At 41.9% G+C, this 27,700-nt stretch overlaps 1 protein-coding gene across 1 annotated transcript in view; it reads right to left on the bottom strand.

Annotated features, from left to right (window-relative positions):
- Positions 1 to 27,152, bottom strand: part of cyth3b (cytohesin 3b) — a 44,628-nt gene extending 17,476 nt beyond the window's left edge. The window contains exon 1 of the mRNA XM_030140994.1: positions 26,822 to 27,152. Within this exon, the coding sequence (XP_029996854.1) occupies positions 26,822 to 26,843 (22 nt within the window). The 5' untranslated portion in view covers positions 26,844 to 27,152. The remainder of the gene's footprint in view (positions 1 to 26,821) is intronic.
- Between the last annotated feature and the right edge of the window lie 548 nt (positions 27,153 to 27,700).

Raw genomic sequence — 27,700 nt, 5'->3', positions numbered from 1 at the left:
TCAGCAGAACAAAAACATCAGCAACAGAAAAGAATGAGAAAAGGTGCACGTCTGACTAAAAACTCACCTAAGTGACTGCTATTAACAGATATAACGACAGTCACACAAAAACTGGGACTCTGTGTAAAATGTAAATAAAACAGATTGATTTCTAAATCTCATAAATGCACATGTTACTCACAATGGAACCATTTTCGACTCTTTACCCATCTGTACTTTGCACTGACTGTTGCCAATTAACCTAAAGAATCACAACATGTTCCTCCTGCTGTTTTTTTTTTTTTTTTTTTTTTTTTACTACTGCTTACTTCTCCATCCTTTGGTTGCCTCCATCCCAGGTTTTTCTATGCATGTTGCTACCATAAAATGCTAAATTACCATATTTTTGCTCAAAATGGTACTTTTTTTCAGTTAAATATGATCTCTCGTGATGTTAAAGGGTTTATGAAATTTGCAAATCATTATATTCTGTTTTTAATCTACATTTTCACAGTGTCCCAACATTTTTGGAATTGGGGTTGTAGTTCAATGATGCTGCACTTCTATTTATTTATTTATTGTGCTTCATTGCTTTTAATAAATGGAATTTCAGTATCCTCTTTTTATAGACCTAGTAGTACAAATGTAAATTGTGTCTCTAAATTTTAGAAGGAAAAAAGCTGCATTCATATAGTTGATATTTAAACCATATTTAGACTGTGATTATTAACTGCATACTGTCAAAAAGCACACTGTCTTTTTATAAATTCCATAATGAGTGATGGTACTCTGTCCATTGGATAATTACTGCAGCAGGAAAACTACTCCTTTAACCCTAAATGATGCAGTGAGTAGAGTCTCATTTCTTAAATAACCACCAGTTTGATTGAAGCATAAAGATTGGACTATGTTTCAGTGGAAAAAGGTCTGATTAGTCCAGATCAACCCTGTTCCAGAGTGATGGATGTATCAGGGTGACGAAGTGATTACCCATCATGCCTAGTGCCTACAGTACAAGCCTGTGGGGTCAGTGTTATGATCTGGGGTTGGTTCAGTTGGTCAGGTTGAGGTTTAACAACGTTATGTGTAAAAAAAAAAAAAAAAAAAAAAAAAAGGAAATAAAGGTTGTAAGCTTATTGAAATCATATCACAAGGAATGAGCACCATAATCAAAGCTAAAGGATAAACTGGGTCAAATATTAGAATGTGGGACTTCTTTTGGCCTGGTTTTTCTTTGCACATTTATTGACTTTTACACCATTTTTTTTAGTTTAGTTTACTGTTATTGTTCTACAAACGCATACATGATTTTGTAATTCTGTTTGCTCTACGATACATGAAAGGATGATACACTCACACATCACTGTGTTAAATAAAATATTTCAATCTGAGACTTTTTTTTTTTTTTTTTTAAAGTTGCACCATTGTTTGTCCCCCATAATACGCAACATAAAGTCTGTAGAGCTGAGAAGGATTAAAAAAAAAAAAAATCTGGCAGAATGAACTACTTCAATTGAGCTGAACTGAGACACAAAAAAGGATGCTGCAAAGAAAAGGAAAGACTCAAGGGTGATGTGGAAACAGATACCAGCCCTTCAGACATCTTCACACTCTCTCCCTCTGTTGCTCTTTTTTTCTTGGCTTTCGTTAAGCGACTTCATAAAGCAGTAATTGTGGAGCAAAGAGACCCTGCAGGCAGCCTACGTCTGTAGAGCGCAAAACACTCCTCCTTCCCTCCTACTGGGGCTGACAGAGCTTGCCTGGTCAAAAGAATGGGACAAATTGTCTGTTTTTGGTTAACAATTCTCCACTGTGTTTGGTGGTAAGGGGAAAACACTAAGTAACCTGATATGATAGTAAAGGCAACTACTGACCATACATCTGCTGCATTATACATGAACATCTAGGAGTCAGCAAGTGTGCGTATTCCCATAGAGAGCAGCCCTCTTGAAAAAAAATCCATATTAGGTTATACACAAACGTGTGCTTTAACCCCAGGCGTAGCTACATAGATTACCAATGCACGGCCATTCAGTCTGTTCATATTATGATTTAAGAGGGGGGGGTGCTGTTCCAGTAACAATCAATACATCATCATAATAGTTGAAACTTGCATGCTTAGCCTTTTCCCCCCACTGCTTCAAAAGAGCTTCACAGATGAGTAACTGCCACTGTGCTAAAGTTTTCTCAAACAGACACGTAGTAAAGACACTCTGCACATGAAAGGTCAATAAGTTTAAGCTTCGCACTTTCCATCTCAGTATCATTTGCAGTTCTCTGTTACGGGCCAGCTGCAACATCCCCAGGGTCTGGGAAAAATTTCGTGAACAAAGAGGGAGTTTATCCTGTGCAGGTTTTACTTGGTAGAAAGGTAACAGGTAATTATGGGATGAGCTAACGTGCCCCCAAAAATGTCACCAAGCACTTAAGTCACCACCAGTTCTGTACCCATGGCATATAATTGGTGGTAAAACCTCATGACTTCATTATATCTATAACTTATAACTTGCAATGCCCTAAATAGTCATAAGGGTCATAAAAACATCACATGCAAAATATTCAAGCGGATGATAACAGAGTCTATTTTTCAAGTCTTTTTCATACACTTACATAATCTCAAAGGCCTGTTTTGTTGGAGTCACTGATCACTGTCTTGGTTACAGTAAATATGTAGAACTATCAATATTCATTTTAAAATGGCAGCCTGACACATTAGGAGCCAAACCGCGCAGACTCGCCCCGTTAACGTTACAGCACTAGACTATACTCCTGAATAATACATCAGTGTCCTGCTCCTCAATCCTCTCAGTATCTGGAAGCTGCCAGAACAGGCGATCCAGACAGGACGATTTCATTCATGAGGCTGATTGTTGAGATAGGATGTGATTGGGATCGGGTTCACATGACCGACAGGCTTTTAATGGGAGATCACAAAGTCAAATGACTTTGACAATCATGCTTTTCCAATATCCTTGGCTCCTAGGCCAGCGGAGAACACCTACTTGCATACTGATTCCTCTGTTGGACAGCATCATGTGTGCTACATTATCAACTTCTTGTAATTCGCTTGAGGGAAGTAATCCACTAAAGCTGACATTTTGCTAAATCTTACGTTTAACATCCGCTAAATAAACAGCAACAGACAAGGAAAGAGGCCCATGTTAAAAGATCTTTAGCTTTTTAATATAATTAGGCAAAGGTTAAAGACTGATTTAACCCTCAGATGTTACAGGGGTGCACATATACACATCAATACATATTCATTTAAGATGGAAACTTCTACAAAATAGAAATCGTCTTCTTTGGACAGCACTAGCACCGTAAATGTCACTCACGTCTCTATCTTGTCTAAATAACAAAGACAAGCTGACATTAAACCAGCTGCGTTAATTATATTTGATATTTAAGCTGCACACTTTCCTGATGTATGTTACCCTTGTATATTTCCTCTTTATTTTTACCTTTCTGATTCTTTTCAGTCTTTTTATACTTCACATTTCAGTAAGTTGTATGAACTTAAACACACTTTTGACATTTTGTATGCCATAAGGAAATGATAATAACACACACTCACATATCATGCTGCTTTAAATGCTAATACACTATATGGACAAAAGACCTGGTATAAACTGTTAAAGGTCCCGTATTATGCAAATCTCACTTTGTGACAGTTTTCTTATAGTAGTGTGTGTTGCAGTAGCCTCATTATGAGGTTGGAATTTGAAAACTGTCTGTTTCCTCCCTGCCTTGCTACACCACAGTTTGTGAAAATGCCTGCTCAAACGGCCGAGTTTGAGTTGGCTCCGTTTATGACGACATAAGCGGATTTAACTCCTCCCCCTGACTGTGCCCCCACCCTGGCAAAGCGAGCCCCGCCCTGGCAAAGTACCTCTTGGACAACAAACATGGCGAAGGCGAGACACGCAAGTTGTGGTGTTGTTGGCTGCACACACCAACACCATAGTTTATTTTTGCTCCCCACTTCCGAGCCTCTCCATAAAAAGTGGCTGGATTCTATCTGTGATGGTCATGTACCAAACAACATTCCCAAACACTTGTATGTGTGCGCCCGGCATTTCACGGACGAGTGTTTTTTTAACATGGGCCCATACAGCTCCGGCTTAGCACAAAGACTCCGAATCAAGAAGGACGCAGTACCAACGCTTCGTGACCCAAGTACAAGTGTGGGAGATGTAAGTTCTTATCATTTTTTGTATCTTTACTGCATAACCCTACATTACGGATAAGCGGGTGGTTGTTAATGTGTACATCTAACGTTAGCATGGCAGCTAACATAGCTCGGTTACTGCTGCTAACGTTTGCGTCCCCGTTAACATGCAAGAGCTGATAATATCAAGAGACATCCAACAGAACTACTTTGAACACGGGCCTTTTGTGGTTGGCATCAGTATAGTTAGCATCAAGCTTGTTAGTAGCTGCCTGCATTAGTGGCGGCAGGCGTCTTTCCGTGTCAGGTCCACGAACCCGACACAACACCGCCGTTTTCCGTCGGGGCTCAATCACGCCTCAAGGCAAAGAAAGCCAGTGTTTGGAAAGACGTTCTGTCTGAGACATGTGTATTGTAGACGAGAGAGCCATGGCTTCAGTCAACATTAGCGCGTAGTACCGCTAGCGGAAGCCGCGTCCTCTCCCAGAGAGGGAAGGGGGAGTGGGCGTGGACAGATGCGTTCATTTGCATACCCGGAAGCAGGCCCATAAACAGCCTGTTCTGAGGAGGGCTGGTGAGAGCAACTTTTTCGACCGCTGAAACTCCGAAAAAAGGATGATTTTGGGGCGAACAAACTAAAATACTACGTTTTTGGGCTTCTGAGACCTATATGACGTGACTGAAAAATAGCATAATACGGGACCTTTAACAGGGCTACAAAATGATGAAGACATGTCATAATACAACTTTATACTGCCATAAATAACATTGCAAGTGTTTTAATTTTGCCTGTCATTTGGTTTATATTGTCATCGGAGCTAACAAAATACTTCGGTTTGGATTTACTTAATTTTACTCAAAATTGGCATTTTTCATATTATCATAATTGTAAATGTTATTTACACCTCTAGATTTAATAATATTTGTCACATTCTGATAATACAGAATCATTTTGAAACAGAACAGCTGGTTTACTTCAACTCTCACTCAGGAAGAAAAAACAGCTTATAACCTAAAAAGAAATATTGATTTGACATTTATCATGACAATAATTATCAACTGACATCAATATTTTACGTCAGCAGGAATATCAAGTCCACAAGTAGTTGTAATTCCAATTCTATCTGAATCTGAATTGTGATTTAAGAAACCAGTGAATAAATAGCTGTGCTGCCACTGTTGCTTGAGATAAGGCTAAAGAACAAACTAATAATGCTATAAATCATTCAGCTCATTTATAAGCACATGCATTTTGACCACAAACACACAAGATACTAATATGCTACTCCTCCCAATTTCAAGCATGATTCTAATGTCTGAAGATGAATTTGGTGCTATACACTAGGGATGTATAACGATAAACCGCAGTAAAATTGCAGACGGTTAGTATTACCCTTTAAATTCTAATTATCATGATAACTGCATTTGATTACCGCACTTTTAGGAGAAAAAACACCTATGTAAAGATCTGCTTTTATGTCAAATATTTGAGTATAGTTTCAATTCATTACAATTTTAATTTTATGTACCTAATATTTGGAACCAATATTCACTTTTAAAGTCTTTGAAAAGGTTCGTTAAGCATCTATGTGTTATTTCCGCAATAAATTATATACATTTTTCAAATTGGATTTTTTTTTTTTTTTTGTATTTTTTGTCCTTTTGTGTTTTTATAGTAGGTGAAAGTGAAAAAATAATAGAGTTGATATAAAGGAAGTTATGCTGAAAAAAAAAGATCCCAAACATGGGTATAGTAAACATTTGTTTATATAGTATATAAAGGCAAAATCAAAAAGACTGAAAAACAGCCAAAACAGGCTCGGAAGGTACATTGTACCTATTTTTTTTTTTCCCAAAATACAACTTGGTTAAATTATTTCAGTCTGTGTATTAGTACCTTTTAAACATTTTGAGCACAATTTCAACAATAGCACGATAATAATAACCGTGATAATTTTGGTCACAATAACTGTGATATGAAATTTTCATATCGTTACATCCCTACTATACAGAAATGCTTAGATTTAAAGTCTTTTTCACCATGTTGAATGAATGAACTGGAATGTTCCACTCCACTAAGAAATTTACTCAACAAAACCTGTATTTTCTTTTTGAAAGTAACTGCCTATGGCCAAAATGATGACAGAAAACCAATCACAATCAGAGCCAGTGAAACATTTCCTGATTTTCACAAGACTTGCAGCAGGACAATAGAGGGGATGTCTGCTGTGATTAGGGAAGCTGGGCTGGTCTGACTGTAACAATAGCAACCGCATAAACAGGAGCAGGATAGAGGCCTTTCCCACCACAGGCTAATTAAGGAGCACTTACACAAGTTCACAACACTGGTTAGTGGCGTGGCTGCTGCAAATACGTGCAACCGATCTGAGTAAAGAGTGATGTAACAGCGCTGGGTTCATGTGTCAGATTCAGTGACACAAACCCCAAGAGCTCATGTTCACGTTCACTTAAGTCGGCAAAAACAAGACACTTACATCTGACTCAACATAATCCCTCAACAACACAAATCCTGTTTCTGTTCTGAAATAAAATACTTACCGCATTGCCTTTCCGTCTCTCCGGGCCCCGTGATGACTGACATGCCATCAGTGGAGGTGTCGGTCAGTGAGGATCAGTCTTGTAAGAGCTTCACAGTTACTCTGCTTGTTTCCTGCTCATGTGGCTGGTAGTGTATAATAATTGTTTTTTCCCCCTTCGGCTTTACTCCTACTCACAGTACAAACACAAAAAGCGCACACACACTGACAGCCTCTTGACAGATGACAGTAGTCTTATGGAAATAGCCCACATTCCTCCTGCTGCAACCACCCAGTCTGGTTCTACAAGCTCTCCATACACCTCCTCCAGTCTCATGCAGCTCCAATATCCTTATCCTCTGCCTCATGTTATCTCTCAAAAACAGGAGCAAACAGGGCCACATCATCATCATCTTCCCACATTTCAAAAAGATGACCCTCTAGCATCAGCCTTTGTAATAGAGAAATCAAATCACCAAAGACTCACAATGGCTTAAGGGTTTTTGGCGTACATTTTTCATTGGATCAGCAAAACTGAAGCAGCAACAGCAGCAGCAGCAGCAGTCCACTCAGGTTAAGAGCATCAGCTATGAAACTACTTGAGATCATAGTGCTTCAGTTATTGTCCACTGCAGTACATTCTTCCATCCATCCATCCATTCTCTTCCGCTTATCCGGGGCCGGGTCGCGGGGGTAACAGTCTAAGCAGGGATGCCCAGACTTCCCTCTCCCCAGACACCTCCTCCAGCTCTTCCGGGGGGATCCCGAGGCGTTCCCAGGCCAGCCGAGAGACATAGTCTCTCCAACGTGTCCTGGGTCTTCCCCGAGGTCTCCTCCCGGTGGGACATGCCCGGAACACCTCCCCAGGGAGGCGTCCAGGAGGCATCCGAAACAGATGCCCGAGCCACCTCAGCTGGCCCCTCTCGACGCGGAGGAGCAGCGGCTCTACTCCGAGCTCCTCCCTGGTGACTGAGCTCCTCACCCTATCCCTAAGGGTGCGCCCAGCCACCCGACGGAGGAAACTCATTTCGACCGCTTGTATCCGGGATCTTGTCCTTTCGGTCATGACCCAAAGCTCATGACCATAGGTGAGGGTAGGAACGTAGATTGACCGGTAAATCGAGAGCTTCGCCTCTCGGCTCAGCTCCTTCTTTACCACAACCGACCGGTACAGCGACTGCATCACTGCAGACGCTGCACCAATCCGTCTGTCAATCTCACGCTCCATCCTTCCCTCACTCGTGAACAAGACCCCGAGATACTTAAACTCCTCCACTTGGGGCAAAGACTCCCCACCGACCCGGAGAGGGCAAACCACCTTTTTCCGGTCGAGAACCATGGCCTCGGATTTGGAGGTGCTGATCCTCATCCCGCTCGCTTCACACTCGGCTGCAAACCGCCCCAGTGCACGCTGAAGGTCCAGGTTCGATGAGGCCAACAGGACAACATCATCTGCAAAAAGCAGAGATGAAATCCTGTGGTCCCCAAACCGGACCCCCTCCGGCCCTTGGCTGCGCCTAGAAATTCTGTCCATAAAAATTATGAACAGAACCGGTGACAAAGGGCAGCCCTGCCGGAGTCCAACATGCACCTGGAACAGGTCTGACTTACTGCCGGCAATGCGAACCAGGCTCCTGCTTCGGTCATACAAGGACCGGACTGCCCTTAGCAAAGGGCCCCGGACCCCATACTCCCGAAGCACCCCCCACAAGATACCACGAGGGACACGGTCGAACGCCTTCTCCAGATCCACAAAACACATGTGGACTGGTTGGGCGAACTCCCATGAACCCTCGAGCACCCGATGGAGAGTATAGAGCTGGTCCAGCGTTCCACGACCAGGACGAAAACCGCATTGTTCCTCCTGGATCCGAGGTTCGACTATCGGTCGGATCCTCCTCTCCAGTACCCTGGAATAGACTTTCCCCGGGAGGCTGAGGAGTGTGATCCCCCTATAGTTGGAGCACATCCTCCGGTCCCCTTTCTTAAAAAGGGGAACCACCACCCCGGTCTGCCAATCCAGAGGTACTGTCCCCGACCGCCACGCAATGTTACAGAGACGTGTCAACCAAGACAGTCCCTGCACATCCAGAGACTTAAGGTACTCAGGGCGAATCTCATCCACCCCCGGTGCCCTGCCACCGAGGAGCTTGCCAACCACCTCGGTGACTTCAGCTTGGGTGATGGACGAGTCCACCTCTGAGACCTCAGCCTCTACTTCTTCTATGGAAGACGTGGCAGTGGGATTGAGGAGATCCTCGAAGTATTCCTTCCACCGCCCGACAACATCCCCAGTCGAGGTCAGCAGCTCCCCACTTCCACTGTAAACAGTGTTGGTGGCGCACTGCTTTCCCCTCCTGAGGCGCCGGATGGTTTGCCAGAATTTCCTCGAGGCCGACCGATAGTCCTCCTCCATGGCCTCCCCAAACTCCACCCAGACCCGAGTTTTTGCCTCCACAACCGCCTGGGCTGCAGCACGCTTGGCCTTCCGGTACCCATCAGCTGCCTCGGGAGTCCCACGGGCCAACAAGGCCCGATAAGACTCCTTCTTCAGCTTGACGGCATCCCTTACTTCCGGGGTCCACCACCGGGTTCGGGGATTGCCGCCACGACAGGCACCGGAGACCTTGCGACCACAGCTCCGAGCAGCCGCTTCGACAATGGAGGTGGAGAACATGGTCCACTCGGACTCAATGTCCCCAACCTCCCCCGGGATCTGGGAGAAGCTCTCCCGGAGGTGGGAGTTGAAGACCACACTGACATCGGGTTCCGCCAGACGTTCCCAACAGACCCTCACAACACGTTTGGGCCTGCCGAGTCGGTCCGGTTTCCTCCTTCGCCAGCGGATCCAACTCACCACCAGGTGGTGATCGGTTGACAGCTCTGCCCCTCTCTTCACCCGAGTGTCCAAAACACGCGGCCGGAGGTCTGATGATACGACAATGAAGTCGATCATCGACCTCCGGCCTAGGGTGTCCTGGTGCCAAGTGCACTTATGGACATCCCTGTGTTGGAACATGGTGTTTGTTATGGACAAACTGTGACTAGCACAGAAGTCCAGTAACAGAACACCACTCGGGTTCAGATCAGGGAGGCCGTTCCTCCCCATCACCCCCCTCCAGGTCTCACTGTCGTTGCCCACGTGGGCATTGAAGTCGCCCAGGAGAACAATGGAGTCCCCAGTCGGAGCACCATCCAGCACCCCTCCCAGAGACTCCAAGAAGGCCGGGTACTCTGCACTGCTGTTCGGCCCGTAGGCCGAAACAACAGTGAGGCACCTGTCCCCAACCCGAAGGCGTAGGGACGCGACCCTCTCGTTCACCGGGGTGAACTCCAACACATGGCGGCTGAGCTGAGGGGCTATGAGTAAGCCCACACCAGCCCGCCGCCTCTCACCGCGGGCAACGCCAGAGAAGTGGAGAGTCCAGCCCCTTTCGAGGGGTTGGGTTCCAGAGCCCAAGCTATGTGTGGAGGTGAGCCCGACTATATCTAGACGGTATCTCTCAACCTCCCTTACAAGCTCTGGCTCCTTCCCCCCCAGCGAAGTGACATTCCATGTCCCAAGAGCTAGACTCCGTGTCCGGGGATCGGGTTGTCGGGCTCCCTGCCTTCGACTGTCACCCAATCCACACTGCACCCGGCCCCTATGATTCCCTCGATGGGTGGTGAGTCCGTCGGAGGGTGGGCCCACGTCGCTCTTTCGGGCTGGGCCCGGCCGGACCCCGTGGGCATAGGCCCGACCACCAGGCGCTCGCATACGAGCCCCAACCCCAGGCCTGGCTCCAGGGTGGGGCCCCGGCTGCGCCGTACCGGGCGACGTCACGTTTTTTAGATGTTTCTTTTTCATAAGGGCTTCTGAACTGCTCTTAGTCTGGCCCGTCACCCAGGACCTGTTTGCCTGTTTGCAGTACATTCTTACTAATGCAAATATTAACTCTCGATTCTGCAGTTTTATCTTCTTCACTTTACCTAGTATCTAAGGCTCCGCTCAGGCTCATAGAGTGGGTAAAGTTTTGTCACCTAATGTCCCCCCAAAAAAAACACCTCTAGGTCTCTTTGCTCTGTTCGTTCACCCTAAATAACTGCACCTCATTTTTTGCTGCAGTCTGCAGCAGTCACTTGTTGTTAGCTCTCATCTCTGAGGAGCCATCTGCAACATTCCCTTTATGAAAATTAGATTACAACAAAAAAATCAGAGGTTACATCAAACGCAACATGGCTGTTTGATTCTTCAAAGGCTCAAAGACCCCATAACACAATCCCTTGAAGCAAGACAGCCTCTTCACAGAACCCACTAGTCACAGTCACTTATTCATGGACAACTACTGCCGTCACCAAATTTCATACAAAAAGTAAAACTTCCTCTTTCCTTTGGCTTTAAAATTCTGTGTCTGATTGATTTCTTTTGGGCTGTGATGCGTCATAACTATCAGTCAAAAAAGTTGAATATTTTCTGCAGTAGTTTCCACTTTAATTTAGTTCTGTTAAAAGCGCCACTACAAGCATAGACAGTCGTTCATTCAGACTGATGATCTGACCTCAAACATCATTTCCACTGCAGTAAAATGCTTGATTATTCAGAGTAAATGCGTATTTATAGCAAAACTGATAAATAATAATGCCATCTGTTTGACTGCCATCTGTCATCTGCAGAAACAGAGACCTTTTCTTATCTTATCAAACTACCTCTGTCAGTCTTTTCCAGACAGAACTTTGAAGAAAATGGTAATGTTGACAGCCATTTAACCCTTGATTTACTGGCTGGTAATTATTGAGGTATGACATTAATCTTATTGCAGTTCAACCCATTATATAATCTTAGTCTGTTTAATATGATACTTGAGCAAGGACTGAAGTATTACACAATAGCAGCAACTCCCAAATCAGGATGTGTGGGGGCAAACTAAGCTCCAAGGAATTTTCTCCTCACTGGGTGTAAAGCCAGGCTCCAAAGCTCCCTGTTGCTTTAGCGAAATTATCTCTCCTCACAATGTCACCTTACCTTACCAGTATGCATGAGCGATCACAGGACGGCCTGATCTCTAAAGAGCAGAGTTTACAATGCTATAAAAACTGTGCTTATTAGATAATGAGCCTGAGAATATCACAATAAACTCAAAGGGACTGTGTACAGGAGGGTTATTTGACCCACCCAAGGTAAATCAGGGGAGCTGCATAATGATACGGTTAGCAGATATGAAGAAAAAGTATCTTTTTCATTTATTTAAGACAAAATCAAGTTTGTTTTCCCATGAAATAGTGGATAGTTTCCCTGCAGGCATGTAAACATAAAAAATAAACACTGTTTCTATCCATGTTTTAAGCCATGACATCATTTCCTGTTTCCCGGTACACTTCTGTTCATTACTCTGTATCGAGAACCAAAGTCCTGCCCATTCCGATGTTATCCACGGGACTTAACTCTGGAAAATTACGGAGAGCAGCTAATGGAGAGAGTGAAAACTTGTTTCTTGATCCTATTTGAATTATGCCACCATTTACACATATGATGTTTATCAGAATTATAATGTTAAATATAATAAAAAGACAATAAAAGAACATCCAGTTTTGCATTAAATAGCTAAATAGACTGCATCTCTTTGTGCACATGAAAGATGTCAACAACACCAAAATGGTTGCTGCCTTGTCATATGTCACCTCGATCTTCGAAAGTGAGGTGAAAAAGTATTAAAAGACACAAAAATCAAAACAATCTGGTCCTATTGAAGCTGCAGAGACGTCTTTCGCGTCTCTTAAGAGACAGAGACAGAAAGAGACAGAGAGATCTGTTGAATTGATAAACATATGTGTAAATGATGGAAATCAAAGGAGACCAAGAAATTCACGGTCTCTCTCCATTCACTGAAATATAAAGCTATTATTCAATCTGCTGCAGTGCTGTGTCACTCCATAAAAATACATCTAACTGACATTCTATGATTTCTCATGTGATGATAAAGAAAAAAGTGGATGCAGTTCAGATAAAATTGTTAAATGAAAGAAAATTTTAAAAATTACATTTGAAGCTACCTCAGGTTAGTATACTTGCTAGCTAACACTAGCTCCCACTATATCTACCAGATCTTTATGAATGGCTCTGATAAAGAATAAGGGATTTATGATGTGTTTTACTTCTTCACACTTCCTGTTTCATTTGTCAGCCCTTTATCAGTGCTGTCCAGTTCAGGGGAGGGTAAATAAACTGATGATTTATGTCAACACACAGCTGAGCATAAAGTGGAGTGATATAATAATGTAAATAGACCTAGAGCTTGAACAGTATGTAAGATACTGCTGATGATCTACTGCAGGTAAAACACTATGGAAAATTACAGAATTCAGCCCCTTCTGAACTGGTGCCTCACTAAAGCAAGAAAGAAGTTACAGTGCATGAGTTCATAGGCACCAGCATTAAGGTCTATACATGAGAATAAAGGCATTTTAATGCTTAAAGAGACTGCCATGGAGTTTTCTTCCATCTACTTTATGAATCCCTTTTTTCAAAGAGCATCTAGAAGAAACTCTTTTCTGGGTCCTAGAAACATTCCTTCCCATGATTTTTTATAGGCTCCACCATTGTTGCCTTACAGGCAGATTGCATATTTGCATCCTATATATACCCTGGATTATGTTTACAACTTCTGCTTATACATCCTGTTTCAGTCAGTTGCAGTTGGAGCTGGAGTGTCGAGTGCCGAGTAAACCAAATCAACTCAGCTGTGAGTTTGTATACTCTACGAGGACATACGAGTCTTAGCAGGGGCCTCTGTGAGAATCCCTACAGTCCTGAGTGACTCACTCAGGAAATAACTGTAGTGTCTCAAAAGCCCACAGTCTGATATCGAAGCACGGAGCAGACAGACTGAACTTGCACATGACCAGGAGACAAAGACTCCAGAGGAGGTTGTTTATATTGTAGCCAGACCTTAAATGTGGAAAAGTGTGGAGCGGAGATACATGATCAGCAGAGAGAGTGACAAGGAGGCAGAGAGAATGACGAGGTGATTCTGCTGCCAAGGTGGACTTCTGTTGTTTTTTTTTTTCCCAAGATGGCAGGGCGAAAGAAAGGTGGATGAGGAGGAGGAGGCAGAGAAGAGTTGAGAACAGCATTAAAACCTGAGCCAGGATTTCATTATTAGACAGAGAATGTGGGTGGTGCAGGTCAGGCCATGTTTCTTTCCCAGGTTTTCAGTAAAGGGGTTTTCCAGATGATGAAATTCTGCACGAAAGCCCTTTATTTACCCTTTAAGCTTAAACCTCACTAGTCAAGAACTGATTAGAAATAAACATCGGAACTGATCTTCCATCACCTCAACTGAGAGGCAAACAGTTATTTTTCTTAATGAGACAGAAGGAAGTTAGATAAAACCATGTGGGATGAGTATGGTTCTTCTAAATATCTTCAGAGTGCAGATGACATTTACATACTTTCTGTGTTGCAACATAAAACAGGGTAAAAATGGTCAATGACAGCATATTAAAATTAATATTTATCATAATTATGGAAAAAATGTCCACAATAACAGAATAAACAGTATTTATTGGTTGAAAATTTGTACTGAATAAACAATTTGCATACCTTGGAAAGACATGTAGCTAAAGAGACCAGAGCAGTAAAGAGTCAATGAATTTTATAAATGCAAATATGTACAAAATGAGTCAATAGTCAACTATTTTAGAATTTGTATTAATTTACATAGATCCAATTTGGTATGATGTGAAAAATAAAAAAAATTAAGAAAGGTGAATTAGCCTGAAGGTAAAAAGCATCACTGAAACAAAGAAAGTGAAAGACATTAAATGATTAATGATGTTTATAAAAAAATATTGTCAATCATTGCCTTGTGTCAGCAATTTCTGGTAATACTGTCCCCCGCATATTTGATATCAACCAGTATCAGCTATCAGCATATAAATATACAGTAAGATGTAATTTCACCAGACACCAATGGACGATTTACATCTGTTGTTATATTAAATGTTGTTTCCTAAGTTTGTAAAATTTATATGATTGAATTTCAGCTCATGTGATGACAGGCTGAAAGATAAAACAGTTAAGTTAGTCTGGACAACACATTGAATTAATTGAGGATTTGCTTTCTAAAACTAGTAAAAAATGCAAAATCCTGACTATTCCTCTTGACAGCTTTCTCAATCAACAGATATTTTCTGGCCCTGTTACCCAGCTGAATCCAGTGAAGAGTTCTTTTGCTGTTTTTTTAGTGCCAGTATCTCCTCAAGTTGCATTGACTTGGCACAGCTTGGCTCAGTTTGGCCCACAGCATATTGCCTTTCCACTGCACATATAGTCATAGAGAGAAAGCAAAAACTACAGTGTTGTTTTCAGTGTGGCTGCAGCTACGAGCAAAGCAATGATGGGAGAGGATGAAACATTTCCGAAAGTAAAAAGGAGAATATAGTTGTTTCCATTACTCGCAAATTTGTTGTCACATTGTCTAAGATTTCCTGCCAGCTTAACTCGGCATGCAATTTTGAAACAAGACACATAAAGCACATTAATATCAACCAAAAACAACTGTGGATGAACAAATTTGAGGTCTACATGACTTTACTTTATATTTAATATTGGTTTGGCTCCCTTGGAACCTCATTAAAAGTTGATATTAGAAATAGTATCTAATAGTGTGTAGCAGTTTTTGTTGTCATGCAGTGGAATCGCTAAAAAACCTGGGCTAAGTCAAGGTAATCAAGGTGATCAAAGGTGGGATACATCATTTTATGTCATCAGCTCAGAATTGGAAACAGAATCATTGTAGCCTGTAACTTCATCAAATGACCAAAACGCAAAACACTTATAGGTAACACGTACTATCATAAACAAATAGACACAGGACTCATAAAAACAGATTAAAGGGGGGAAACTGGGGAAATAATGGGGCTGCCAGAAAACAGGATCGGTGTTACATACTTCCTCTTCATGCAAAAATACTTTATGTTTGAATATCAGCTCTTCTTATCTGAAAACCAGCCCATTCGTTTCCTTTTCCTCTACGACGAGTGCAGCCTTGAGGAAGTCACATGTATGACCTGCTGACAGTTCACAGGCATTTATGATAACCACAGATCTCCTGGGAGCCTCAGATGCTGATGTTTCAATATGACTGACTGATGTCCCCCCTGAGGGTAAAACAATAATTACGCATTATTACTTCAATTTATGTATCGACCGCATCCATTTATGTTGTTATTGATGACGGGGCTTTGCATTAAGTTTATTTTAAAAGCCCTCTGATTGTTCCCATTCATGATATTTGCATAAAGACTCCCTTTAGAAACGGTCAACTGTACTCTACGTAGTGAAAGTAGTCACCGGAGATGCCAGGAATGTAATATGACAGAGGTCAATGAAGAGATTAAATACATGTGTGAAGCAGCCAAAGCCCAGGAGTCACTGTAAATCACTCACAATACAAGGTAGCCTCAGGCACAGAGTGTGTATGTGTTTGTGTGTGTGTGTGTGTGTGTGTGTGTGTGTGTGTGTGTGTGTGTGTGTGTGAGTGGTCATGACCTCTTCAAAGTCACACTGAATTATCAATCATATGTGATCACCTTCCATGGGAATGCTGACATTGATGCATTGCGACTTATGGGCCGTGGAGGTGAGAAAGTGGACGGTCAGAGAAAGTGTGATGTGTGTGTTTATAGTGTGACAACACATCAAGTACAGACACAGTTTGAGCTGCCGTGTTTCCTGGGAAAAAAAAAAAAAGGTTACTAGTGCCCTTGTGAGCTATGTGGAATCTGGAGGCCGTCACCCTGACATGACCTGCCACAGTCACGCTTTTTATATTTCACATCCCCACAACAGCAACAATAGCCCTACAAGGCCTTAAAAACAGCAGTCTTAACAACTGAGTTATGAAGACAAACAAGAAGAGCTGAAAAGGAGAACAAATGTAGTGTTTCCAAAACTTTTTTTTTTTTTAATTTTTAAGAAATGACAAACCATTGCAACTCAATTCATAGTTGAGGAAAGCAATTTTTTTACTGCCACTTATTTTAAAAGTGTAAAACAGCCATTTTGAAGATATATATACATTTGTTAAATCAGTTTTTTTATACTTTCTAGATACTGTAAATGTGACTAAATAAATATAAACAGGCTCTTGTGGTTTTTCTCTCATGAGCAAAACAAACTGAAAATTTACAATCTATCAGGCTTTTAGGACCAGGAAGTGACTGTTGTTGAAGGGTTTTTTTTAAATAGCAAATAAATTTCGAACTTGTGGGTTGTTAACCAGTCAATGGATGTGTTAGTGTTGAAATTAGAAAACACAAGTAGGACACTGATGTTTTTATATTCCGCTTTTATGTCATGTTTGCATCCTCTTGGTATAAAATGTAGAGGTTAGATTCTTCACTGCCCTCGTGAGTCAACTTCACTTCTGTTTCACTGCTCCACTGACTCATCTATTAATACAGTCAGATAAATATCAACTACAGTTTTATTTAGAGTGCGCTGGTTTATAATATAAACAGCTCTAGAACTTTCACAATCAGTATCTGTGTCACCCATGTTAGAATGTAAACAGAACAAAAAAAAAAAAAAAAAAAAAAAAAACTGTGCTATTTTATTTACAAAAACAAATTATAAATCCTTTTGCAATGTGTTGAATGTACATCAAGCACATTCATGATTTGATTTGATCGTGATGTCCAAATCGCAATACATCAAGATATCAATCAAGATATTTCCACATCCTTAATAAATTGTGTGTGTGTGTGTGTATTTCCCAGCACTTGAGTGGGGAAGTGTCGGCGAGCGTCCCGAGCCCCTGACCTATAATCCACTAACTGTCATCCATATCCCTCCCGTCTTGATCTCCTCCATTTGTCTCCATATGAAGAGGACTCGCAGCCTGCGCTAATCCTCCGTATAAGCTCACATGATCACCATATAAAGCCATGCACACACACAAACACACTCATACAGACACATCAGAACACATTTATTTATACACATACATACATGCCTCCACAAGTGAAACAGAGGAGTAGAGAAAGATGAGGTACACACAGCTGTGCTGAGCGTTGCACCACTAACCTACTTTATGTGTGTGAGTCTACACACTGTGTGACTGCAGCATTCGTCTTTAAATCCCTGCCACTGCTCAACATCTCCATCTCTCTCCTAAACATATACAATCCCACTGCTGCAAACACACACACTCAGGTATATACACACTGGCAGGTCACCAAGAGCCTGTGTGTCACATGGCCGTCCTGCTGTGCTCTCTGTAGCATTTCTGGGCAACAGAGTACTGCTGCCTTTCTGAACAGCACCGAGCCGATGAGCTGGAACACTGTAGAAAAAACTACATGACTGCAACAACCTCAGCCAGTGGTGCAGTCACAGCTCATCCTCTCTCCCTATGAAAGAAGAATGAATTTTGCATGATGCAGCAGCATCTTACAGCAAAATAGGGAGAGGGGGTAGGGGATAGAAACGTGCCAATTTTGCAAAAAAAAAAAAAAAAAGGGAAACAACAGCGGTATAAAAGACTGAAGATGTTCTGTAGTTTACTGACACATTGACCCTCTGAGTAAGTCACAGAGTGTTACAAATCCCTTCTTAAAAGCTGGACTGGCATGAAGTGGTAGTGGCATGAGCCCCAAGGGGGGACTGGAGGGCTGTTAGAGGCTGGACGTAGGCCAGATGTAGCAGACACACACACACACACACACACACACACACACACAGAACAGCATTGAGCAGACACATTCAAGAGTGGAGTGAACTCTTGAGTATTAGAGAATTAGGCTGATTGTAAAAAAGAAAACAAAAAAAAAAAACACTTTTCTTGGAGGTTTTTTAAGCTAGCATTCCAAAGTAGCTCACCTATGACCCCTTGCAGATGCTTCTGACTTCTACCACAGACCTGCCCTTTTTGTCTAAATATAGTCACTCAAAGCAAAATCCATTATAGCAACGACTAAGACGCAAACAAGTCCAAAAGCCAATGGATGATGTCCTGGATCCTGCATTCACATTTTACATACAATCTATATATAATCACCAAAAAACTGATTTATGTTGGGGTAAAAAACAGTGGCAAGAACCTGATAGAAAAAATAAAACCAGGGCATTGGCTGCATGAGTTGAATGGATGGAAAGAGAGGTTCAGAGTTACAAAAAGACACAAAAATCCCTTCAAAAAGGATTGAAAAGCTTACAAACATCACTTCTGACCTCAACTTACAATCTGAGTTTTAAAAAAAAGAAGATACAGAGAGGTTTGGTAGGTGATAACTGGTTGAATTCTTCAAAAAGTGTTGAATAGAGGTTTAGTGTGTGTGTTATTTGGAGACAAAACTACAGACCTGGAGAAAGTGTGTTTTTAGAGAGTGAGGCACTGGCTGTACTGGGAGTCGGAGGTGGATACACCTTTTTCCTGCATCTTTAGCAGGTCAAACAATCGTTACACTCTTACATAATTGTTCCAACACTCATTTTTCCTGTCCACTCTGCTCAGCCTTCTCTTCCCTTTCCGACAAACCTGAGCTATTCCACATACGCACTTCAATGGAAGCCGTGAACCCAGACTCCCACAAAGGCCCAAGTGGAGCAGGATGTTCTTTGCCTGAAATTCACTTTAGCACATGACTCCAGACTCCTGGGACATTTGCATGCTCTGATTTTTCTTTCCAACAGGAAGAAAACCAGCTTGATTTGCCTCACATATCCCCTTTAGAAGCCCTTGATGGTCCTAATGCTAATACTCGGATAAAAATCTGTGACTTTGTTGAGCAGCAGAGCTTTAGTCCACCACACTGTAAGAGGAAACTAGTGGGTAGAGTTTTGAAAAAGTCATTTTCCACCGAACAAAAACTCCTTTGCTCCACAGTATTGCCATTAGCGTCACGGCCACTTATAAAAGTACTTCAAACCGGCTTTTTAAGGGCTGAGAAAACAGAGTAGGGGTCCAAGAGGATTTACACACATAACTCATGTTCACTTGAAGTTTAGCTTCTACTGATGCAAGCAGATCATGTACGGAAGCAGTCAAAATCCAAAAAGTTGACTTCCATATGGGTTAGTCTGTTTTCATGTCTGCTGGGTCGACTTAACCCTGTGGAGGGATGCCATGGTTAATGTAATGTGCTATCTGATATCGTGGGAGGGCAAATTCAACAAGGGTCCTTTGTGTTCACTGACCTTTTAGTCAAAGATGAACATGCACGCAGACTTAAGGCTATACAGTAACGCAGAGCCACATACAGAAGCCGTGTCTTTTCCACCTCCCCACTGAGTCTTAAAAACAGCTACTGAGCAGTGGTACACTGGCCACCAGTGAGCGAAAGCAGTGAGACTACACAGAGCAGTCAAAACAAAGAAAACACACTTTGACAGAGGTGAGTCACACCAGTGGAAAGAAAAAGTGTCTGGAGCTTTTTTTTGTGTGTGTGTAACATTATCTGAAAAGCAGAAAACACCAGCACGTGTAAACTTAAGAGATTAAACCACAAAAAGAAAAACAAGCATGAAAAATATTCTTTACTTAGCACAATTATGTTGACAATACAAAAAAAAAAAAACGCAAAGAAATACTGTTAAGGTAGCTGCATTCAATCAACAAAATGTTTCAGTATGGATTATATTAAGTCTTTTAGAGCAGACAGGTTGTGTTTAAGTCAAAACACAAGGGGATGGCAGTCATTATTAACCACTGATGCAACACACTTGGGAGGAGACACCACAGCAACGGTGAAAATGTTGAGTTGTGTCACACAGATGAGATAAACTGTTCTTGATTTGAATAAGTAGAAAGCCTCCTTTTTAGCCTATAAAATAAAACCTGAGTTTCCTGTTTTTCCCTCAGGCTGTGAAAAGAGAGGGTTCTCGTGAGGGACAAGAGGAACATTCATACGTCATGCTCATGGGATGCAGTTCATGTAGAAGATAGATCCTATTTCCATGTTTGACAAAATGCGCTTTTTAGATTTGATATATGGGCCCTAAATAATAATACAAAAAACCTCAAGCTGATGCTGCATTTAAAGCAAACATTTCAAAGTAAGAGCCAAGCACCGCTATGCATCTGTAAAGCTGGCATTACCTCACAGTACAAGAAAAAAAAAGCCCCATGAATCATCCTCCGCTGAAAGTCGCTAAACTTTATTTTTAACATTTTATTTATGATTTTCAATTTACTGCCGGAAAACTTTTTTCTATTCTTACCTCTAAACCCTCTCTCCTTTCTCTCCCACATCTCTCTGGGGTTCTGCAGGTTGTTGTACAATACATCATCTGATACAGGCCTAAGTGTCTAGAGTAAACAAAAATACAGAAAATATGACTGAAAACGAAAGAATAACAGGCCGATTAATCTGCTTGAGCTAAAAAAAAAAATTATGGTGAGTTCCAAAATTTTTAATTCTTACAATAAATTAGATGTTCAGTGATTCAAGTGTTAAACAGTTGATCAGCTTCTAATAAAGTACAAGATGCCAGACATACATAATCCTGATTTTTGGAGAGAAAGGCAGAAATATCGGCTTCACTTCCCTGTTATGTCAACCTTTTCTCATTACATTTTTTTGTTTTTAACTAAATTCATATCAACTGAAAAGATTATCTGACAAACCAGAGCATGTTTACAATTTGTTGCATTGCATGATATTAATCAACAATACAAAATTATTACATTTCACTATTGAGATATTCATGATTTTGCACAGGCACAGTAAGAGACAGCCATCCCCATCACCCTGGTAATTAACTTTGACTTTGCTGCTCTGCTTCATCACATGGATGTATTATCATTGAGGTTAATTTTCACCCCATGAGACAGTGGACATTAGGTGTGATAGTGAGCAGCTCTGATTTACAATGTCACAACTAGAATCAGATCAGAATTAAAGTGAGCAGAGACTAGTTTCTGTCATTGTAAAAAACACAGAGTACCTGTTGGCTAGATAACTTAATTGCTGATTATCTGACCACTGATAATGAAGTACACAAGAACAATAATGTTGAATATAACATTCTATACACAGCTTATAGTGGCTTTTCCATTGGACATCTGTGCGAAACTTTACTGATATTTACTAAATGTCAAAAAAACAGAAGTGCGTAATGTCGGTTTTTCCATTAAATCACGAAGGCGATTATTTACTTATTTATTATCATGAAATGATACAAGAAGTCATTCCATTAACACAATGACAAACATAAATATCACAGTGATTTAAAGATATATTAATTATTATTATTATTATTATTATTATTATTATTATTATTATTATTATTATATATTACCCCTCTATCCCATACTAAATTTAAAAATGATTCGGTTTCCTGGTGTGTCCACACATAACGTGCCATGTTTGTTTTAAAACTTTTCTTCACTTGTTGTAACATCCGTCAACATCCGTTTTTTTTTATTCACATGACTCTAGTTGTGGAAAAAGGTCTTTCCATTGCAGTTTTGTGTGATATAGCCTACCAACACCTGAAAAGCCACCTCTTGCCAGCGATAAACTTTTCATTGAAAAACGAGAGTTTTGGCAAAATTGTCGTTTTTTCCATTTGGCAAATTTTTATGCACCAGTTATATTTGCGCAATTTGAGGGTTAATGGAAAAGCGTCTTACCGCATTGAGATGTGTTGATTTGTCAGTGCAGCTGCAACTCTCATGGTTTCAGAGGCTGCTGGTTCAGGGTCCGGTTCAGTGTGTTTTGAGCACAGGCATGAACGCACATCCGTGTTTATTACAGAATGTAGTTTGTCTTGTGAGTTTCATTTTCATTGCAATGCATTGGAATGTTAAGAACAGCTCTATGTTCATCCCACAATTAATTTACACTAGTTAAGTTCCGGGCAACACGGTGGTGCAGTGGTTAGCACTCATGCCTCACAGCAAAAAGGTCCTGGGTTCGATTCCAACACCAGTCGACGGGGGTGGGACCTTTCTGTGTGGAGTTTGCATATTCTCCCCGTGTCTGCGTGTAGTCCGGCTTCCTCCCACCATCCAAAGACATGCACTGACAGGTTAATTGGTTAATCTAAATTGCCCATAGGTGTGAATGTGAGAGTGACTGTCTCTATATGTCAGCCCTGCGATGAACTGGCGAAATGTCCAGGGTGTACCCCACCTTTGCCCCTATGTAGCTGGGATAGGCTCCAAGCAACCCCTGTGACCCTAGTGAGGATAAAGCGGGTTCAGAAAATGAATGAATGAATAGTTAAGTTACATTATTAGCAACACGGTTAAGATGGACTCTGATCATCACTATATTTTCTGTGGCTGTAATGGAATTTTAACGTCTTTATCTAATCCCTTCTCTGTTCCCGTATCCTTTCCCAAATACCTCCCCACTGCATGCTAACTTTCCCGAATACCCCCTACTGCATCTTAAATTTCCCATACCTCTACCCAAACCCTCCTACTGTGTGTGTTAATTTTCTTGGAAGGTAACAAATGGTGACTGTTAAAACCTAGGGCTCATCACTCAATCAAAAGGCCATTTGAGGAAACTGAAGGTGTCACTTGCAAATGGGCTTCACCCTATAAATGGTGGATCTTTTGAGAAGCTCTTGTTTTTTTTCTTCACAATCGCCGTTCGTGTGCAGAACTGACCTTCCTTTGCAAAGAAATAAAATCTTGTTGGCTGGCAGAAGTCTCTATTTCATCATTCACCAGCAACAGAGCAAAAATTTCCATAACAGGCGTAGCAAGACAACAGAAACACCAAGGGAATGTCAATCATTGAGTTTCTTACCTTTTCCAAATTACTACTCATTATTAAAGATTAAAGGTTGAAGTTAACTAGCTTTATTATCCCCATAGGGAAACTAGGTCTCTGCAATTAACCCATCCTAATACATACAAACATAGCACCTAGCATTAGCATTAGCATAAGGACACACATATTGGGAGCAGTGAACTGTCATTGAAGACCTTAATAGACCAACTCCAGATCTTCATCAGGGGAACTGACGGGAGATTAAACCTATATGTACCTGTTACTAATGGCAGGGGTAAACAGAGCACCCAGAGGAAACCAGTGCAACATGGAGAGAACAGGTAAACTCAACCCAGAAAGGCTCTGGTCTGACTGAGAGTCAAACCCTGAACGTTTGCTGTGAGATGTAAGCGCTAACTACTGCACCACTGAGTCGCCAATTATACAAGCTTTTAAAAATCCATTCTTGTACAGAACTCTCAACTGAAAATCTTTATTTTGGCCATTACTGTACCATCCCACTGCTGCTCCCTGACATCCTGCAAGGCCCTCAGGTGCTAAAATGTCACACAAATTACTGCCTGCCTGAGCCTCACAAACCCTGAAGTAAACATCCACAGCCTCGATACAGGTGAACCATGTGACTGTTCTCAAAAAGGTTATTTAGACTCAGTACCAGTACGAGGCGAGCGCTATCAAAGCATGATTTGTTCCCATCTTCCGTGAAGACCCCAGGACGCTCCTCTCTTTCCCACTTCACAGCAGCGTGTGGGCTGTGGAGAAAAGACGTCAGCTGCAAATCTACTCTAAAACGCAAATCCAGAGCATCGCAGGAAGCTGTTGGCACTGTCCTGCAGCCGGCAGATGAATGCCTTTAGAGATCTCAAACCCCACTGCGTCATGTGAGTCTCTCCTCGCCTGAGTTGGGCTGCAGTGTACTATAACCCCACAGACCACACACTGACACACACTCACACACTCCACTGCCAAGTTTAAATGGCTAGTTTTCACAGTGTGTAAATAGAGTGGTCTGTAGCCGTCACAAGGCGAGCTGCGAAGCCAGTGTCTAGCATAAATGCTCTGATTCAAACCATATGGGCATCCCTCGTGTAGTTGTAACTGAACATTGTGTGTACAGCTGCTCAGCTCACAAACTAACAATTATCACACTCTATACTGATGCAGGGGTAGCAGCAATTCTGTAGGTGCATGCTTGATATACTGTCAAAGTCAGTCATGCAGAACGAGGATGTGTTACAGGGAGCTCGGTTCAGACAGGCTTCACTGTAAGCTATGTGGGCACTTGTTGTCCCATTGTCCATTCAGCCAGTATTGTGGCAGAAGGCTTTGTATTGTTGACTGTCATGCGTGTCAGATGGATTACCAGTGACTTGTTTTCTCTAAGCCTTGTACAGTACTGTGTTACATTCTTCTATCATTCTATCAGGCTACAAAACTGGCATGAGTTAAAATCTGATAGAAAATAAAGAATCCAATTTAAAAATCAAGTTTTCACATAAGCACTGGTCCCCACTGGTGTCTCTTTTCAACATGGAGTTAAGTCTCAAGCAGGTGAAAAATGAAAAAGAAACATAAAAAGGAGAAGGTGTGAAAAAAAAAAACCCTGCCTTCTCATAAAAGGTTTGACCTGGTTTGATGGATGGTTATAGAGAGAAACCGCTGGCAGTTCAGCGAGTTGATTATGACAGAAGGACTTTCATTGAAAGAAACTCATGTAATACTCTCTAGAATTGATTCAGACAGAGTTTCTAGTCCACCGTGCCGCCACTCTCCCTCACTGTCTTTCATTGGCAGCGCTCCCTCCTTGGCCATTTTCCGACTTTGGTCTAGCATTTCATCCCCCCCTCCTCATCCTCCTCCCCACACAGACACACATATCTCCTGTCTGGCTCTCTCAGACATCTCACCATCCAAGCTACTACGCCTGTGTCTCGCTCTCACTTTTTGTCTTCATGTGGTCTTTTCAGTCTGTTCTGTCTCTCTTCATCTGGACTTTCACTGTTGACTTACAGCCTGCATGTGTGTCCCTTTATGAGAAATGACGGGCACATATTGTCAACCATATCCCACTGAGCAGATCTACGCCTGTAATGCAAACCTTCACCATCGCACCATCCTCTACTTTGTTCTACCACCTCCGGAGCTCCCAACTCATGTGTGGGTGAGTGTGTAGGTGGAAAGTTCTTATAATAAAAAGAAGTCATTTTTTGCATAATGTTCCCGAAACAAAACCCCAAAACAAAACAAAAAAACCAGGAGCTCTGCAGCCTTCTATTCCTGCAGGCAGCTTTACAACATCCAGGACAATGTTTATTCCAAATGAGAGAACAGACTGAGGCATAAATCACACACCTGCTCACATGCGAACGCACACACACTTGTCATTCTAGGTCATGATCCATCCGTCTATCCAACTTCACAGCAAACAGTGCCACAAGGGAAGCAAGGAAATTGGGATGTATTCTTAAACTCTATGTGTATGTCTGCATAGACCTATGAATGAGTGTGTTGTGTGTGTGTTTATAGCCTCCTGGCTGTTGTCAGTTTTCCCTGGTTGGCATCACAACACCATATGTCTGTCTGTGGGGCTGTGCTGACGTGTGCCACCGCTGGAGGCCAGGAAGGTCTGACACAGTACAATGACAGCTTTATGCCCGTGCGCCATGCATGCAATACTACAGCACACAGTCACATCCTGCAGCTCTGCATACAGCGAACATGTGGGAGGGAATACCACTTACACCATTTAGCAGAGGTGAGATGTCCCGCGGGGTTAGGCTAGAACTTGACTAACTTTGTGAATTTGTACACTTACAGTAGGATTACAGGCTTGGCTGAGCTGGCTAATAATGGGTGGATGTAGACCACAGGCTCCTGTTCCAATTCAGAGCCAACACATTCTTTAAACAAGCTCAGCCTTTGTCATGAGTCAATAACTGAATCCGTATCTCATGGCTATGCTTGGCTAAAGACCTGTTGGTCCACAGTGGCACCAGCCCACAGCTGACAAAGGCTTAGATAAACACAGCACTACTGTAACACACACACACACACACACACACACACACACACACACTGTAAAGACTTACCTGTTCAAGGCTGATCACCTCAGTGAGTCTTAATCATCACCAACACACTTTAAGTGGGTCAATCTCATATCATAGCTGTTCATATATCAGCATGGGTGAGAAAGCCTGAATAGTTGGATGATAACTTCTATTTCTACAGAGGGAGATGCTGATGTTGAAATGTGTGTACAGGAAAAACAACTCTTTGTAAACTGATGACGTTATAATAATAATAATAATAATAATAATAATAATAATAATAATAATACAGTAGTTTACAGAAGCACATGTCTGCCAGTAAGAGCTGTTAGTCTAAATGAAAACCACATAATAAATCGTACCTTGGTTGTCCTCGTCCATCATCGCTGCCTTTGAATGAAGATCCCCCAAAAATCGGTGACAAACTTCCGCTGTGCTAAATGGATCTAATTTATGGCAAACGCGCGTCCTTGTTTCCAGGACGCATCTGGTACACAGGTTGTCTCACGGGTAGTGTGTTCTTTTAGGAAACGCTGTGTCCATTTACGCCTCAGCCGCGGCTCTGTCCCTCCGGTGGAGCGGTGTGTTTCTACGCACAGCTGTGGCAGCGGCGGCCGTGTCTTCCCCCCCTGCACAGTGGTCCTTCACAGCGCCGTGCTATCGTTATCCCTTCAAATACGCCTTCACTCCACTAGTATCGGGAGAGTAGTTGACACAGCTGCGTCAAGTTACGCAACATGAAGGCGGAAGTAAACAGGAAGCAGCGCTAGTGACGTTTCAAAATAAAATGCTCGCGCTTTATCATATTGGTTCTTCAACCAGTTTATTTTATTTTGAAAAGAAACACAAGAAATTATAGTTATATGCGTTATTACAATTGACACTAATAGTTAATCCCATCCCAGCTTGTTCTGCGCGTCAGCATTCATCACTGATCAACCCTCACGTGACTCCAGGCAATACTGAGAATATACCATATATGCACCCAATAAAAGTGTGTCTATACTGCCATTGATTATTTGACATTTTCTCACTTAGCTTTTATATGTTTCACTCAAAACCAAGGTGATTAAAAAAAGGATGGTAGAATAGAATAGAATAGAATAGAATAGAATAGAATAGAATAGACTTTATTTGCCACGCGCACAAATAAATAGTAGTATAGGCGCATTGGAATTCTTGTGCGTTTCCCTGAGTAAGAAAAGGAGCTAAGTACAGATATGACAAGAAAAGACAGATAC

Source organism: Sphaeramia orbicularis, chromosome 8 (genome assembly GCF_902148855.1).
Source record: "Sphaeramia orbicularis chromosome 8, fSphaOr1.1, whole genome shotgun sequence".
Lineage (NCBI taxonomy): Eukaryota > Metazoa > Chordata > Actinopteri > Kurtiformes > Apogonidae > Sphaeramia > Sphaeramia orbicularis.
Note: the sequence above shows the minus strand (reverse complement) of the source record. Positions and strands in the feature narration are given on the sequence as shown.